The sequence below is a fragment of the Trichoderma citrinoviride genome, assembly GCF_003025115.1.
Source record: "Trichoderma citrinoviride strain TUCIM 6016 unplaced genomic scaffold BBK36scaffold_1, whole genome shotgun sequence".
NCBI lineage: Eukaryota > Fungi > Ascomycota > Sordariomycetes > Hypocreales > Hypocreaceae > Trichoderma > Trichoderma citrinoviride.
Window position 1 is genome coordinate 670,667 of NW_020194709.1, and position 15,245 is coordinate 685,911.

The 15,245-nt window shown below is 53.6% G+C and overlaps 4 protein-coding genes and 1 non-coding gene across 5 annotated transcripts; 4 read left to right on the forward strand and 1 right to left on the reverse strand.

Moving 5' to 3' along the window:
• Window positions 1-345: 345 nt before the first annotated feature.
• On the forward strand, window positions 346-2,188 carry BBK36DRAFT_1173836 (hypothetical protein; the record flags this gene model as incomplete). Its single annotated transcript, XM_024895886.1, has 4 exons — window positions 346-617; window positions 651-700; window positions 1,512-1,656; window positions 1,717-2,188. 4 exons carry the CDS (start codon window positions 346-348, stop codon window positions 2,186-2,188), a joined length of 939 nt encoding a protein of 312 aa, XP_024753631.1.
• Window positions 2,189-4,055: 1,867 nt separating this feature from the next.
• BBK36DRAFT_1173839 (hypothetical protein) lies at window positions 4,056-5,167 on the forward strand (the record flags this gene model as incomplete). Its single annotated transcript, XM_024895887.1, has 3 exons — window positions 4,056-4,253; window positions 4,291-4,671; window positions 4,709-5,167. The coding sequence occupies 3 exons, from the start codon at window positions 4,056-4,058 to the stop codon at window positions 5,165-5,167; spliced, it is 1,038 nt and encodes a 345-aa protein (XP_024753632.1).
• Window positions 5,168-7,783: 2,616 nt separating this feature from the next.
• Window positions 7,784-10,806, forward strand: BBK36DRAFT_1164861 (hypothetical protein; the record flags this gene model as incomplete). Its single annotated transcript, XM_024894707.1, has 5 exons — window positions 7,784-9,322; window positions 9,521-9,580; window positions 9,643-9,705; window positions 9,772-9,828; window positions 9,889-10,806. The coding sequence occupies 5 exons, from the start codon at window positions 7,784-7,786 to the stop codon at window positions 10,804-10,806; spliced, it is 2,637 nt and encodes an 878-aa protein (XP_024753633.1).
• Window positions 10,807-12,167: 1,361 nt separating this feature from the next.
• BBK36DRAFT_1173844 (cytidine deaminase-like protein) lies at window positions 12,168-14,029 on the forward strand (the record flags this gene model as incomplete). Its single annotated transcript, XM_024895888.1, has 3 exons — window positions 12,168-12,938; window positions 13,007-13,721; window positions 13,785-14,029. Exons 1-3 carry the CDS (start codon window positions 12,243-12,245, stop codon window positions 14,027-14,029), a joined length of 1,656 nt encoding a protein of 551 aa, XP_024753634.1. The 5' UTR covers window positions 12,168-12,242.
• Window positions 14,030-14,634: 605 nt separating this feature from the next.
• On the reverse strand, window positions 14,635-14,716 carry BBK36DRAFT_t18. The gene has a single exon. It is a non-coding gene; the product is annotated as a tRNA-Gly (tRNA).
• Between the last annotated feature and the right edge of the window lie 529 nt (window positions 14,717-15,245).

Below are 15,245 nucleotides of genomic sequence, written 5' to 3' on the forward strand. Positions count from 1 at the left end.
TGTCACCACACGTCTGGCGCCAACGTACTAAAGCGCTTTTGGCTCTCTTTTCGAGCCTCAGACTCTCTTCCAGCAAGATATCTACCCTTCTAGTGCTCCTCAGATACCCTTTCCTTTCAATTGAATACATTCATCCCCCTCTTCTTCTTTTCCCTCCTCCTCCTCCTCCTTCTTCTTCTTCTCTTCCTCGTCCGCGTTCAATCCAATTCTTCGTCCCTGTTCAGCTGCATCGCCTCCTCGAAGCAGAACAGCTGATTGCCAGGACCATTCGTCGCACATCTAGCCGGCTTTTCCTCCCACGTCTTGCCGGCATCTCATCCCATCTGCGGTCTATCTCAAATCTGAATGGGCAGCCTCGACAACTGGAGTTCCGACGAGAGAGACGGCATCATGGAACGATCTTCCCGCTCTCGCAGATCCAGGGACAAGTCGCCGTCTCGCACCTTGGGTCGTTCAGTGTCCATCTTGTCCAACCTTTCTGAAATGTCCGAGTCTGTCGTCTTCGGTACCCGCTGGTATCTCGATGAACCGGAGCCCAAGCACAATTTCCCGCCTCGACGCATCGACGACGACTGGTTCAATGATGACCCGTCTGACGATCTTGGAGTCTCAGCCAGGTCCTCCAAATCGTCGACCATCGGCGGAAGCAGGGCCTCCGGCTCCGATGAAAGCGAGCGGCCTCAGCGGCGACGATCCATTAGTAAGTTGCCAACTCTGGAGTCCATTTCGATCCATGATTCAAAGACATTCCATATCATCCGACTCTCTCACTTTTGGCTCCTTTACCCTTTCTCTCTGCAGTCGCCGATCCTTTTGTCTCATGCGTCAATCTTCATCTCAATTTTCGTCCCAATCTTTCTGCGTTAAGTCCTGATCTGGTTTCCCCCTTCGCTCGTCGTCAGGCCGTCTTCCTTTCCCCTCCTGTGTTGCCGTACAGTACGACGGACGGGTCGGAGATTTTCTTGCCTCTTCCCTAGTCATGTCTCGGCCTGTCGAAGCCGCACAGCGACCAGCACTTTTGAAGATGACGCCAGCTCCCAGTCCACAATTATCCCCCATCCCATGGTAGGTCGCCAAGTCGCCAGTCGCCTAGGCCCGGTTATCGAAACCCCACAGGCGACGAGAGCCATCGCGGGGTATCCGGAGCGCGGAGTCCATCATCTTGCATGAGGGCTCCAGCAAAATAGTGTCCAGGCACGCGACCCGCGGGATGTGGATTCTGCTTGCCGCCATTTCCTTCTCCAAGGCTGATCATCTCTTCTCTTCTGTTCTCTTCTCCGATTCATCCATGTTCTCATGTGGACAGTTCTCCGCCAGTCGATCAAGTGTCGATCATTATTCATCATCCTCTTCTTCTGCTTTTTAAAACCCCCCATTTCCCCATTTCCCGTCTCCCACCTTCTCCCTGTCATTCACAGCCTCTTCCTTCCTGGCTCTAAAGTCATCCTTCTACGACTCAGCATCGTGTATTCTCCATCTCTTGCCTCCATCTTCTAACGCTTACTTAACAGGAGCCGACCTAGATACAGGTGCCGGATCTAGCTCTTCCGCATCGACGGGCAGCCGTCCCATTGCCATTCCCCGATCGAGACAAAACAGCGCTGCATCTGCCACCACGCTTCCAGAGGCTCTGTCCGCTAGGGGCGAAAGGCAAGGGTACGACCGAGAACACTTATAAAGTAGTTCTGTCGCTTAGTACTGACACTCTGGCTACAGTGGTTACTTCCCCCTTCACGAAGACCCCCAAACTCGCGTGCGCCACACGCACCCCTTTTATCGTGACGTGAAGTCCTACGGCATGGATCCCTCGGTCGAGGAAGTGGACACCGGCGCTGATGCCGACATCGATATGCCCAAGCCCCGGTCTCAATCCCAGTATCACCTGTCCAACTCCACGAGGGATAATGATTCTTACTGGTGGCCAAGCGATGACGATGAAGACAGCGAACCCTTTCGCTCTGCCTCGATGGGCAAGTATTATCCCACTGTCTGGGAAAAGCGGCAGGCTCAGAAAAAGAGCGGCCGGCCCGTCGATCCTATCCCAAGCAGCAGCAGGGCTCCCACCACCCAATCCAGGACTCCTAGGACCCCAAAGTACCGGCCGAGGCCCAGGACTCCCGTCATAGTTCCACGGTCCACAGCGACAACAGAACCTATCCCACCGCTGAAGCTGTCCGCTGTGGAATAGGAGTAGCCATGACGTGGAAGCTGGTTTACTGATAGACAACTCGTGAAGCCTGCTTCGCCTTTCGGCGCCCGGCAATTACGATCATAGATTTTTTTCCTCTACTTTTACGGAATAGAACAGAAATGGGTCGTGGCATGATATACGACATTGGGATTTGGGTATTTGGATATTAGCGAGAGCATGGCCACGATCAATAAGGCCGCTCAATACACGGGATTTGGGGTTTTTGGGATTACAGCGGATGGCAAGGTGCCAAGCGATGACAGTTTTTCTCGCAAGTTTTAAAGGAAAATAAGGGAAACATGAATACCCTTGAGATCACAGCAGCCGGCAGTTTGCCCTAGCAATGATAGCATCGCCGGCGTCTTCTGTCCCATTCAATGGAACATTATTCATCACTTGGAACATCCCCTTCTATAATACCACCGTGAATATACTGCAATAGCAATGATGCCACTTCCTGGGGCTGAAGGAAATCTCCTCGGTACTTTAAGGGGTCCTCTTTGCCCTGCATTTCGTGAGTGAGGCTACAATGACGTGCGAGCTGAAGACGTCAATTTCCACCTAGCCACCGTCTTACCTTACCCACTAACAGTCCTTCGTGCGCCTCAAGCGGTCACTCGCATAAAAATACTGCAGTCTAACCGAGAGGCGATGAACAGAACAGACTGTGTTCCCTCAATCATGTCTATGCGACCTATCGTCTTGATTCTTCCGCCTTTTGCTTCAAGTTGACCTATCACATTGATATTCCCACACTGTGTGTTATTCGGCCCGCTCGATGAATTTTCCCCTCCTCCTTCCCAGCGAACTGCTTCTGTCGGAGTCAAGCCTCATTGGGCGGGATGGCTCTTTCTCCAAGAGCAACGCGGTGTGGAGTTCCCCAGTTTTTGAGTTTTAGCGAAGCTTCGACAGCTCCTTCTTTTGAATTTCAAAGCTCACGGGAGTCGGTCTAAGGTACGGGGTGCGCAAGTACTTCGTTGCGGCACACGTGATTTGGCGTCGCGTCATTCGCTAAGCCTTTTCGCTTACAGCGTCGCTCCTGGCCAAGTCGCGTCTCGCTAACAAACCATTTCGTCGCTTGTGTCGTGCCTGCCTGACGCCTTCATCAGAGGTATCTGCAGCTTCGTTGCATCTCAGCAGCTCGGCTCTTCCTTCTCATGAGAGAATGCTTTGAACCTTCTGAATTCTCATATCATTCCTTCTGGGTACACTAGGTACTTGGTACCCTACCTTTGTTATCCTCCACCTGATCTGTATATACCTAATCGATAGGCACGTGTCATTCGTCTGTTGTTCGCCGGTTTACTTTATGGCTCCGAACAGTTTGTCAACTCCGACCTCACCTTTCTGTCGGCACTTGTCTCCGGCTCCTCCTACATCCCCTTTTTCGACCTAATCACCAATTTCCAGCTCTGGCGGTCCATTCCGGACCCGTTTTGAATCTTCACCGGTCTCTGACTTTAGTTTGGATACCGATATCTCACCATCGTCAGACTCTGATAACTCACCAACTCTCACCAAACTCCGTGTCTCATACCCCGCTCTTCATCCTCATCCGTTTTACAGAAGGCTACCTCGACATCTCGAGTCACGCAGCCGACCATGTTTCGATCTAATCAACACCCAGTGCCTGACGATGCCTTCCGAAGCCACACATCCGCTGCACCAATGTTTCAGAGACCTAGGAGATTCCTATTGTTAGCAAGAGAAAAGCTTGAGCCAGCAGCTACGACTACCACAACGGCAGCTCAAGTTACTTCTCGGCCCGGATCTAGACGTGTCGATATCATTGAATCAGATGTCACGCCTACTGAACCAGCATCCCGCCAGCAAATCGTCCCACAGTCTAGGAAGAAGTCGAATCATGGCCCCGGTAATCGTTCCATTGAGTCAGCATCATCATCATCCTCCCGAGTCATCCAACGACCCATTCCACAGTCCAGGAGAGCTTCAAATGCCGGGCAAGTCGATATTCCTGTTGCTGCCACATCTACTTCCCGAATCTCTCAGCAGTCCTCACTCCAACCCGAGAGAAATACCGGCCCATCAGGACTCGAGTCTGGTAATATTCCCCTTGCGTCGGCGAACCGCGGCTCTAGGCCATTGCTGTTGCCAGGCATGCGGAATCCCGGATCAACCACCGCCCCAACAACATCAACATCCTCTGCTGCATATCAACCCTCACCTCACCCTGTAAGACACGCTGGGCCAACTCGTACGCCAGTTGCATCAACATCTCGAGTACCTCAGCAGTCCATGCATCAGCCGACGAGAAATGCTCTATCAGCTCATACCTCCACTTCTTCGGTGTCAAGGATGGCTCAACAGCCGACGATACAGCCTCCAAGGACTTCAGTATCAACTCATACCCCCTCTGCCTCTCTGTCTCGCACTCCTCAGCAGTCTACATTACGCTCCGCAAGAGCCACCGCAGTGCCGTTAAACACCCCCAGTTCCTCAGCATCTGCGCCTATTCTCGAGTTTATTTGCCTGTATACGCATGACCTTCGCCGCAAGAAAAAGAGATGGCAAGATGGCAAGCTAAAATTCCACACCTTCAACCAAAAATACATGGTATATGACGACGGTGGAGGCTTCGTCGGTGACGGGCACTGGCAGGGGGATGCGAGTGAGGTTACAGAGGGCCTCGAGATGAACCTTGACCGGGGCATGGCCATTGTACAAGTATTGGAGTGCACGGGATCCAAGGAACAGGACCTCGGGGAGGTTCTGGGCAAGCGGGTGAGGGAGGTGGAGGAGAGGCGTGCAAGTGCTGCAGCCAAGGTCTCGTCATCAACGGCTCCGGCTCCGGCTCCTTCGAATCCAGCCAAAAGGAGCAGAGTGATCGCAGTGGCGGTCGAACCACCGCGGGCTGCGACTCTAACCAATATGGTCCCTCTGCCTCCTAGAAACGGAGGGGCATGGAGCACGCATGCCATGGACCTCTTGGGTATGACCCGGCCAAGGCGGGAGTGATCTTTCTTCTTCGGCGATTATTGATCTTGCTTTGTATATAAAGATCGTCATCCGAGGCAGGTTTGACTTTGTTCTATTCCGCGATGTTGTTCTGCATTTTGTATTTAACGAGGCAACGACACACAAAATTCAACGGGGTCTTTTTCCGGCGGAGAGCAAAGCGCCTATTGGAGAGCCCCGTAATGCAGGCCTCTGTTCAGCAAGGTGGAGGTGGAGTTGATGGCGTCCGAGGCTTCGCGCAAGCCCGTGTTTTCGTGTCGGGTTTCTGTGGTCGCAGAAGCATCGTCCCGGCAGCAATGTGGAAACAGAGCCCCCTGGTTCTTCTGTAAATATTAGCCAATGTTGCGGATAACTTCTAGGAGAATTTGACAATTGGCTTCTTTCAACTGCTCTTTCAAAAAGGATAACGTCCGGTCTCTTGGTCCGTCTATCTCGCCCGGATACGGCTTTCGGTCTCGGCTTCGGAGTGCAGATGCGCTATCGAGATGCCTGGCTCAGCCCGGGATCGTCAGTGGGGTTGGTCTAAGCCTTCTCGAGCTCGCCGAAAAACTCGAACCCGCTCCGCCGGCTTGATTGCGGGCTCTTGCCAAGGCAATGTCGATGAGCCGAACTTGGCTGCTGACTGTCGAGATGCACGGGGGGCGTGTACTTGCGCGGCTATCTGTTTTGGTAGCGAAATGCGACGAGGCCAGTTGGTCGGACGTGTTGTAATATTATATGATATCCCTTCCCTTGAGTCGTTGGAATCTCTCTCGGACCAGAGTTCCATCGCGATTATGCTCCAACTCGGTGCTACCCATTAGTGGCACCGTTGCTGACATTGAACTAGCGGAAGGATTCGCGCGGCTCGTATTATCATAAAGTGACAACGAAGGAGTGGAGGAGACGATCGTTGGGGCCATGCTCGAATAGATGAGAACTGTGTTGGTGACGGCTGAATGGCGAAAGTATTCTGTCGAATAGCTGTTGAGTTGCTGACTCCAGCTCCTCATTGATGACACTTCCGCAGGGTGACGTTGAGTAAACATGGACTTCTCGACTGGCTGCAGGGTAGGGCAGAATTTGCGGAGAGTAGCGACAACTGAGACGATGGCGGCAACAACCGATCAAGGAAGTACGAGATACTGAAAGTCGAGCGGGATCACTGCCCAACTCGGTATAAAGGCTTGAGTTGTCCAGCACGTGTCCACTCCCAAAAGCCGCTCGTTGATAATCCAGAACGATCTAGCAGAAGAGATCCAAGAACAAAGCGTGCTTAGACGAGGGGCAGTACATGATCCTTATGTAGTCGCTCGAGTTGTTGGTTGGTAAGATACCTAAGGTCCTCAAAAGCAATCTCTCGCTTCATCCTTTGGCCGTGAATCTACAAACCATCTCCTCTCGGATCTATGTCAACACGTATCTGATAGGCTCTGCTCCCATCTTTCTTCTCGCTCGAAGAATCTGGGGTATATTCGCCTCACTGGCGGGCAAGGAGGAGGGGGTGTGCTGACGGAGAGGGAGTTGCATTGTCATCCTACGCCCAGTACCTGGATGAATTGCTCGTTACAGGTACTGGCACCATCACGAAAACCAGTTCAAAACGCCTTTCAACCCGCAATCTAACACGTACCCGCGCCCCCGTCTGTACCTGGGCAAGCATGCCTTTTCCGTACCGAGCCTGTGCCTGGCCAGACAACCCCGATAATAACCTCAGCAAAGCTCTCCAGATTGCCAGCCCAAAAAAGGGAACTTTTACAAGCCCCAGGGTTGAGTCACTTGCATGTGGCCCGAGCGCAGACGGTGCCATTGGCCAATCAGCGACGCTAAGCTCTCGCCGAAGGCCCATAAAAGGCGGCGCATCAGGTGGGGGATTTGGACCAATCAGAGGGCAACAAAGTGGAGCGCGGGATCGCATAGCACAGCCCTATTGGCCGGCTGAGCCCCCGAGGCCGCCTTGCGCTAGTCCTTTCTCAGCACGCCGAAAGAGTCAGGATTGCGACTATCCCGCAAGGGCCTCCTTCCCCCAGGGCCGCTCCTTCTCAACGCCTGGCCGGAGACTGAAATACCGTCATGACTCCCGGCCGGCGACGCCTGAGGATCTCGGTTTCTCTTGCTCTTCATTTTCCATCTTTTTCGCTACCCTCCTGGTTTACCAGTAATCACTATCGAATAGCCTGATACTATCCTCAAAGCTGGATACTCAGAATTAGCAGCTTGCAAGCTATCGTTGAGCTTGTTCAGTGCTTTGTTCTTGTTTCTCTTGCTTCCAGCGCGCCAAGATCCTCTCCCCTCTTCGCTCCCACACTTGGCGCTGCTGCGAATATCATACTCTTCTACTCACCAGACAAATCCACCACTTATTCATTCATTCATTCAAATCGAAAAAGAAAAAAGAAGAAAAAAAAGTGAACGTTAAGAATTAAGGCCGCACTGGAAATCCAATTGTGTAAGTATTCCGATGAGATTGAAGCTCGGGGTCAAGCGTATCGTGGGCTTACACTCCTATGGTCGGGCAAACAACGTCGACTACTCGCGATAGACCAGCCCAGCCATCTTCGATTCGACCTTGCCTCAGCTCGGCTTTTCATGAATCCTTACTTGCCGACCTCATTCAATCCGCATCTTACCACAGCAATGGCTTCTCAGTACTCATCCGCTGCCCCTCTTCCCCAGGGCTTCTCAGTCTATCAGCCTCAGCTCGGCGCTCAGCTTCAGTTCTTCCCTGCGCTCGGCACACAAGAACTCGATGATATGATCAACGCCTACATCCCCGGCTCGGCTCCTCTCAAGGAGAAGCGGGCTACCGTCTCGCTCGACTTCCTGGAGCACTCGCAGCTCACTGGCCAGACATTCAAGTTCTACCCGGTCTATTACTCTTCCAGCCCGGTGGCAGCCTCGCCAGTCAACTCCATCGCCGCCTCTTCCTTCAGCAACACATCTCCGGCCAACTCGGTTTTGGACTGGAGCCGGGCGTCTGCATCTCCATCAGTGTCTTCTCGCTCCTCTGCTTCCAAGAGCCGCAAGACCTCCAAGTCTAGCGGTCTCGCCCGCTATCCGGCTGTCGATCTTTCACACCTGCCCGGTATGAAGATCATGACCAAGGATGGCCAGGACATCACAGACTCTGCCTCCCGAGGCTCCAAGACAAAGGAGCAGCGAGATCATGCACATCTGATGCGCATCATCAAGGCCTGCGATAGCTGTCGACGGAAGAAGATTCGCTGTGACCCCGACCACAAGAAGCGTTCGGCCTCTCAAACCCAACCTCAGTCTACTGCGAAACCGGCAAAGAAAGCGCGCACAACATCAACGGCAGCGGCGACACCAGCACCAGCAGCATCAACACCGGCGCCTCAGAAGACGGTGCCTGGTGATGTGGCGATTTCGACGTTAGACGATAATCCCCCTATACCGATGTCGCTGTTGGGCATTGATCCTACCTTCACATTTACCGGCTTGGATGGCCTCGAGTCCACTGACCAGTTGTTCGAGTCCTGGGAGGAGTTCGTTCAGTACCCCCCGGCGGATGTCGACGACAGCTACGACTTCTTCCTCGACCCCGAGGGATACTTTTCTTCCCAATCCTCCGCCTCCTCCTCGTCTGCCTCGCCCCCCAAGGCGTTTACGCCGGCGTCACAGCAAGATGTTCAGGCCGTTGCTGGCGCTGAGGAGCGTGAGGGACTGTCATCACAATCCGCCTCACCCCAGCTTCCGTTCTTGCAAGACAATCACACCACCTCGAGCGGCAGCTACACCGACTTCAACCTGTTCTCGCCCTCGTCCAGCTTCTCTGAGGATGACCGCATGGTGCCGATTTCGTCCACGCGGCTGCTCAGCCCGATTCAACCATCCGTCTCCGAATCTGAATCTTTCGCCTTGGACAACTTCGCTGTTGATGACAATCTCCTCAGCACTAACTGGGATGGCACGACTGCGGCAGTTTCTCCTCTGGACACCACCAACCTTGTCGCGGCTGCCCACACGGACATGTCGTGGTATGATCCGGGTCACAGTCACCCAGAATCCGGTGAACCAGGAGACTTGCGGGGCGGTATAAGTACGACATCCTCCGCGGGCTGGGCAGGCGAAGTTCGCATAGCCTACCCGTCGGGTGGCTCTGTCGTCGTTACTGCGGCCTCTGGAAGCCGCGGAGTGGAAGTGATTGCGAATAGCGTATGTCTTTTGATTCCCCCCATCATCTTCCTGTATACTGTCTGCCGTTGGATGAACAATCACTGACCTCCTCGGAAGGCACCACCTGGACGCTCAGATGTTTCTGGATCTGGATCAGTCTCGGTTTCCGTCCTCGGAAGTGTACGTGTCGACGCCCATCAGCTGCCTCGCAGAGTCGCGACTAACTTTTCAAAAAAGGACACGTCAGTTGAGCTTGTTACAAGCCCATCACCCAGCACCGCGCTCCGGTTCCACGGCGTACGTTTTCTCTCCTCTTGTGTGCGGCCAGTTTGCGCAACGGCGACTAACTTTGAAAAAAGGACATACAAGATGAAGCTCCATCATACGACTCATCGCCCACAGAGCGTGGCAGATTCCGAAGTGTACGTCTCCTCTGCTGGACCAGCCGTCAGCTACCTTGCAAGACAGCGACTGACTTTTCAAAAAAGGAATCACCAGTTGATTATTCGTCTCGGTTGTCCTCGGGCCAAGCCGGCGTCTCAACTGTATGTCATGCTGTGACCACAACTGCCGCCGCCCCGTCGACGACTAACACGCGGAAACAGGAACTCACGAGCCCACACACGAGCCAACTCAGGCCCACGGCCGCTACGCTGGCGACCACCGCGCACACTCCAGTCCAGCTCTCAGGCCCGGAAGAGTCGCCGTCAAGGGTATGCGATGCCATAGCGCCTGCAAAACACCACTCAGTCCGACTAACCTGTCTCAAGGTCCAAACCGAACTTGCCGCCAACCTCAACGTGACTTCCGCCAACCTTTCTGGCGGCTTACAAGCATTATACGGCGATGCGCTCTACGCTGTACCTGGTTCGACCGCACACGCAGCTGCCGGCGAGGATACCGCGAGCCAACGCACCTCGTCCGGCCCCACCGCCCTCGTCTGGTCTGACAGGTCTGGCGTTGAGACTCTCCCGAGCCTCGCCAGCCTACCTGCCCAGCGACTCCACGGCAACGGCGATGCGCACCAGCAGCCAATCGTCCCTGTGGTTGACAATGGTCTGCAGACCCTGTCACCGCTCCTCCTGCAAGCGATTTTGCCCAACGAGAGCTTGCCCGCTGCTAGAGGATCTGCGTACTTTGGGCCTGGCCAAGGGTCGAGCCAATTCGTTCTCCGCCAAGTCCTTTCTATGCAAGCCGTCGTCGCCATTCTCGCCGCCACATTGCTCGGCGCCACGTTGGCAAGCATGGCTGGAACCTCTTTTGTGTTCTCCCTCCTTTCACTGGCTGTTGCCGCGAGGGCCACCTTTCAACGCCTTGGAGAAGCCAAGGCGCCCCTTGAGACGACACCGTCGACAATGTCAAGTCCAAGATTCAAGGAGGGACTTCAGTCATGGGGCAAGAAGCCCTACGTACGGAGAGACCAATTTTCGGCACTACGACAAGAGGTCTCTCGTCTATCCTCTCGTTTCTCTTTTCTTGAGGGAGCCAGGCCGTTGGCTTTGATCTATCCCTCGATGGGCTAGAACCATACTTGCATATGGATCGAGCATTTAGTGGGAAAGGAGCATCTACACCACGCTTTTCTTCTACGAGCCTATTGGCCAATGATACCCCTTTGCGTGGATTTTGTTGGCATTTGGTATGAGATTGGGGGGGATTTGCTTTCTCGTCTGCCCATTTGGAGTTTCATAGAGTATCATAGCGTTGGATCAGAATTCGCTATTTGGCGAATTCGTCAAGCAAATTTACTAATACTGGGCCGATGGCTCAGAATTATTTTTACTCCCTTTTGCCCACTTTCCTAAATCATCTGCAGACTCCGAAGCCATCATCCATCTTTAACGCGGTGATTATTAGATCCCATGCTTTTGTAGTGATTATAAGTAAACTTCGATTGATGATTATGTCTTTGGATGACAAGGGGAAACCTAGATAATGAGGCAAGGGATATCTCTGAATCACAGCTACGGAGACATTCTCGCTGTGATGAGCAGTCTTGAAGGCGGCGGAGGAACAGGAGCGGATGGTGCGTGTGCTGAGTCAGCCAATCCGTTAGGTGCAAACCGTTTTTCAGTGAAAACGTGTGACAGAAATTCAAACGCCATAAAAAGGTTGGCTAATCCTCTCTAATCTCACCGCGAAGGAAGGTCGAAAAATCGCAAACAAAACACACAGCCAAAGACTTCATTCCTTCATTTACAAATTCTCACCTGAGGTCACCCGCCTATCCTACAGACCATATCTCTTCTCTTCCTGAATCGAAGAAGGCATCCTCCCTACTTCCCGTTTCTACTTGGCCCTCACACTCACTTTTTCCTTCTCGAAAGTTTCCCTTGGCAGGGCTAAACTGCGGAAAGAAATTTGATAACCGCTAGATGCATCTTGATGCTTAGAACGGGCAACAAGGTGTGAAGATGACCCCTTATCCAGTTGTCAACTCTTTTCTTCTCTCTGTTTCCGTGTGAGGAAATGGCCAAGGCATTGACTGACATGCGCAAAAGGCAATATTCTCCTCCATGATAGGCCTATAAGAGAAGGCATCTCTCTTTCAACAGGCTTCTCTGGCCTCCCGCAAGCCCAGCAAGGAGGATACACACAGCATCTGGCCTCAACTCCATCTTTCTTTCCACTGAACTGCGGCAAACACCTGTCGTCATACTCACGCAAGGGCCGTATAGAGGAGAACAGCTCCTTCCGTGACCTGAGAAGGCAAGTGGCCGTCATCGTGAGGGGCTACAGGGCTGTGAGGAAGGAGCAGCGGTCGAGCCCCCCCTCGTCAAAGGCAACCCCAGGCACACAAATCTTTTATTCACCATATTATCTCTCCTTCTCCGAGATAATACAATTCTAAACCCATCCCAAGCCCAAATTCACCCTCAAGGAGAGCCGAAAGAGGCCGGAGCGGGATTCCAGGGTTAGCAGCAGCAATTCACCAGACGCACCCTCCAGCGGCCCAATCATGGCAGCTGCAGCAGTCAGGTTAATGAGCCTGGCAGGTGCCAGACGGGCCTTGCGCAGGTGGTTCCGTCGCGGCTGGCCACCTGGCGACAGCTCGGACGACGGCGAGCCTGAGCCTGAGGACGGAGCGGCAGTTCCTCCGTGCCCCCCCAACACGCCTGCTGAAACGTCGCTGGTCGAAGAGGAGACTGAGGAAGACTCTGACCGCGCCGAAGACGACGAAGTGCCGGACATCAGCGACTCGGACAACAGCCTGGGCCACGACGACTCGTACGACCAGGATTTCTACAACGACTCGTCCACCATGAGCCTCAACCTGTTTGTGCCCACGGTCAGCGGCATGCGACAGCTGACCTCTACCGATGCCGCTGCAGCTGCGGGCGAGGAGCAGCAGGTCAACAAGCAGCAGCAGCGTGATAGTGAGAAGCAACAGCAGATAGAGAACGCCAAGCTTGTCTCCCTCTCTACCATTGCTCCTGGAGATGACAGCCAGCTCGCTGCCCTCGCCGACAAGATCAGCAACGTCAACCTGGCTGACCCTGCCTCTGGCGCTGCTTCTGGCGACGAGGCCGTCGCCGTGGTTCAGCAGCCCTCTGTTCCGGGCGACAACAACCCCAACGTTGTCCGTTTTGACGATCCGGCCGTGGTCGCTGAGCGAGCTGTGCACCTCAAGTTTATTGGCGAGGCCTTGGACATGGTGAGTGTTCCTTTTGCCCTCGCTCTATTTCTCTGCTCTACCATGTCGCTAACCATCTCACGACGCAGGCAAAACTCGCTCTCCGCACCAACGAGACTCCTGTCGGTTGTGTCATCGTCCACAATGGCGAGATCATTGCCCGTGGCATGAACGCGACCAACGTCACTCGCAATGGCACCCGCCACGCTGAGTTCATGGCCATCTCTGCTCTGCTCTCCGTTGCGCGCAAGACCGGCCCAAAGACCACCTCTCTTAAGCCCACTGTGCCACCCAAGAAGCCAATCAGGGGAGACAACTCATCCGACATCTCCTCCGTGGAGTGGCGTTCTCCCGATGAGGGCAACGAAGATGGCAGCAAGAGCCACCTGTACCCCTATGGTCAGAAGATGATTTCCGAGGAGCGTGTCAACGGTGCCATCTTCCGCGAGTGCACTCTCTATGTCACCGTCGAACCCTGTGTCATGTGCGCTTCGCTTCTTCGCCAGGTCGGCATCAAGAAGGTCTACTTTGGAGCCGTCAACGACAAGTTTGGAGGCACTGGCGGAGTCTTTAGCATTCATGCCAACTCTATCCCCATCAGTGCGGATGGCCAGACGGCCAGCGCTCATCCTCAGCCCACCCCCATCCAGCACCCTGATGGAGGCGGCAGCCTCGGTGTTTCGTACCCCCCCGGTGGCGGCGATGGCGGCAACATTGAGCCAGGCTATGAAATCGAGGGTGGCTGGGGCCGCGACGAGGCCGTGGCACTTCTCCGTCGCTTTTACGTCCAGGAGAACGGCAGAGGTAAATACGATCCTCCCTTGTCGTGAGTATATGTAACAGTTTGCTGACAGCGTCGTGATGTAGCCCCTGTTCCACGAAAGAAAGAAGGCCGAGCTGCACGCTTGGCTGCCATGATGGAACAAGATGGACTCGTGCTGCCGGGCTCAGATGGCACTGGCAAACCTGCTGTGGTACCCGGCGTTGCTGATGACAAGAAGGAGAATGTCGAGCCATCAAAGGCTCAAGATTCTCTTAAAGGCAAGGAAGTCACGGGCGACGCGGTTGCTGAAGAGGTTTCCGAGGAGGCTACCGAAGTGGCCACCGAATAGGTCACACAGCTCTGCGTGACCAGAACCACTTGCTGAAGACTGCTCTTCATTGAGCTGGCCTGGCACGGGGGTTTCGTCTATTATTTCTTATTTGTCATCATTACCTATCGAAAGCATTCCGACGCCCTTACCGACTAATCACGATGATCCCTAATTTGCAGCTTTGCAACCTTGCTTCACGTGCGAAATGGGGAATGGGTCGGACATTGGCGTTTTATTATACATTCACGGCAACAAAGCCGCTGAGGCAGGGCACTTGACATTTTTTTTTGGCGCCGCGAGTTAAGAGAACTGCGAGCATAGTGGGACTATTTCCAGTGTCCATCTGAAGTTTCTACCATCGTCTTCATTTGCTTTTCCGCGGGCTTCATGTAGAGAATATGTGGCCTCGCTCGTTCGTTGCCTTGCATCTCATTTAGCCTCGCATTCTACTTAGAAGGTAGACAATGAAAGATGGGTATAATATTACGATTCAAGAAACACTGTGACTGACTGTGATATCGGGAAGCAAAAGGAGCAGCGAATGTCTATCTGCTTCACTCCAAGTCTATTTGTGATCGGACGCAATATAAAAAGCTGATATAAAAGTCAAAAAGAAAATCGAATGCGTAATCTGGGAATCGAACCCAGGGCTCCCCGACGTTGCTCGGATGGCAACGGAGAATTTTACCACTAAACCAATTACGCTTGTGATTCATGCATGGCTCTTTCCAATTCAAAGTCATGAACCTTCTCAGTAAGCGTAAGATTTTCAGGCTGTCATCCACGGCTTCAAGGAGCCTCGACACGGAGATGACTACCATATAAGAGAAATGGCATTGATCCTCTAAATCGCATTTTGATGGCATGAGGGTGGATGACACCGTGGTTAGACTGGCACTGTTAGCAACGGGCCGCTGAATCCACCTTCCACAAGTCATGCTTCAACTCTGAAAGTATGCCAGCGAAATGCTGGGCGATCAATTCAAGCCTTTGGGTCACGCTCATATATACCATCGATTACCGCTTCTCCTCCTACTTCCTACTACCTATGTGCTGAAAAAGATGGTACTACCTCTTCCCGTCTGCCTCCAGGCAAGGGGGCCGTTTCTGTCTCTTCAGCCGTAGGGCGCTAACGACACGCCGGGCTCACCTCGATTCCAATATTATGAGCCCCAACTTCTCTCGGCGCTCAGGCGTTTTCGTTAGTAGCCGAATTGTCTAGCCCCGTATGTCC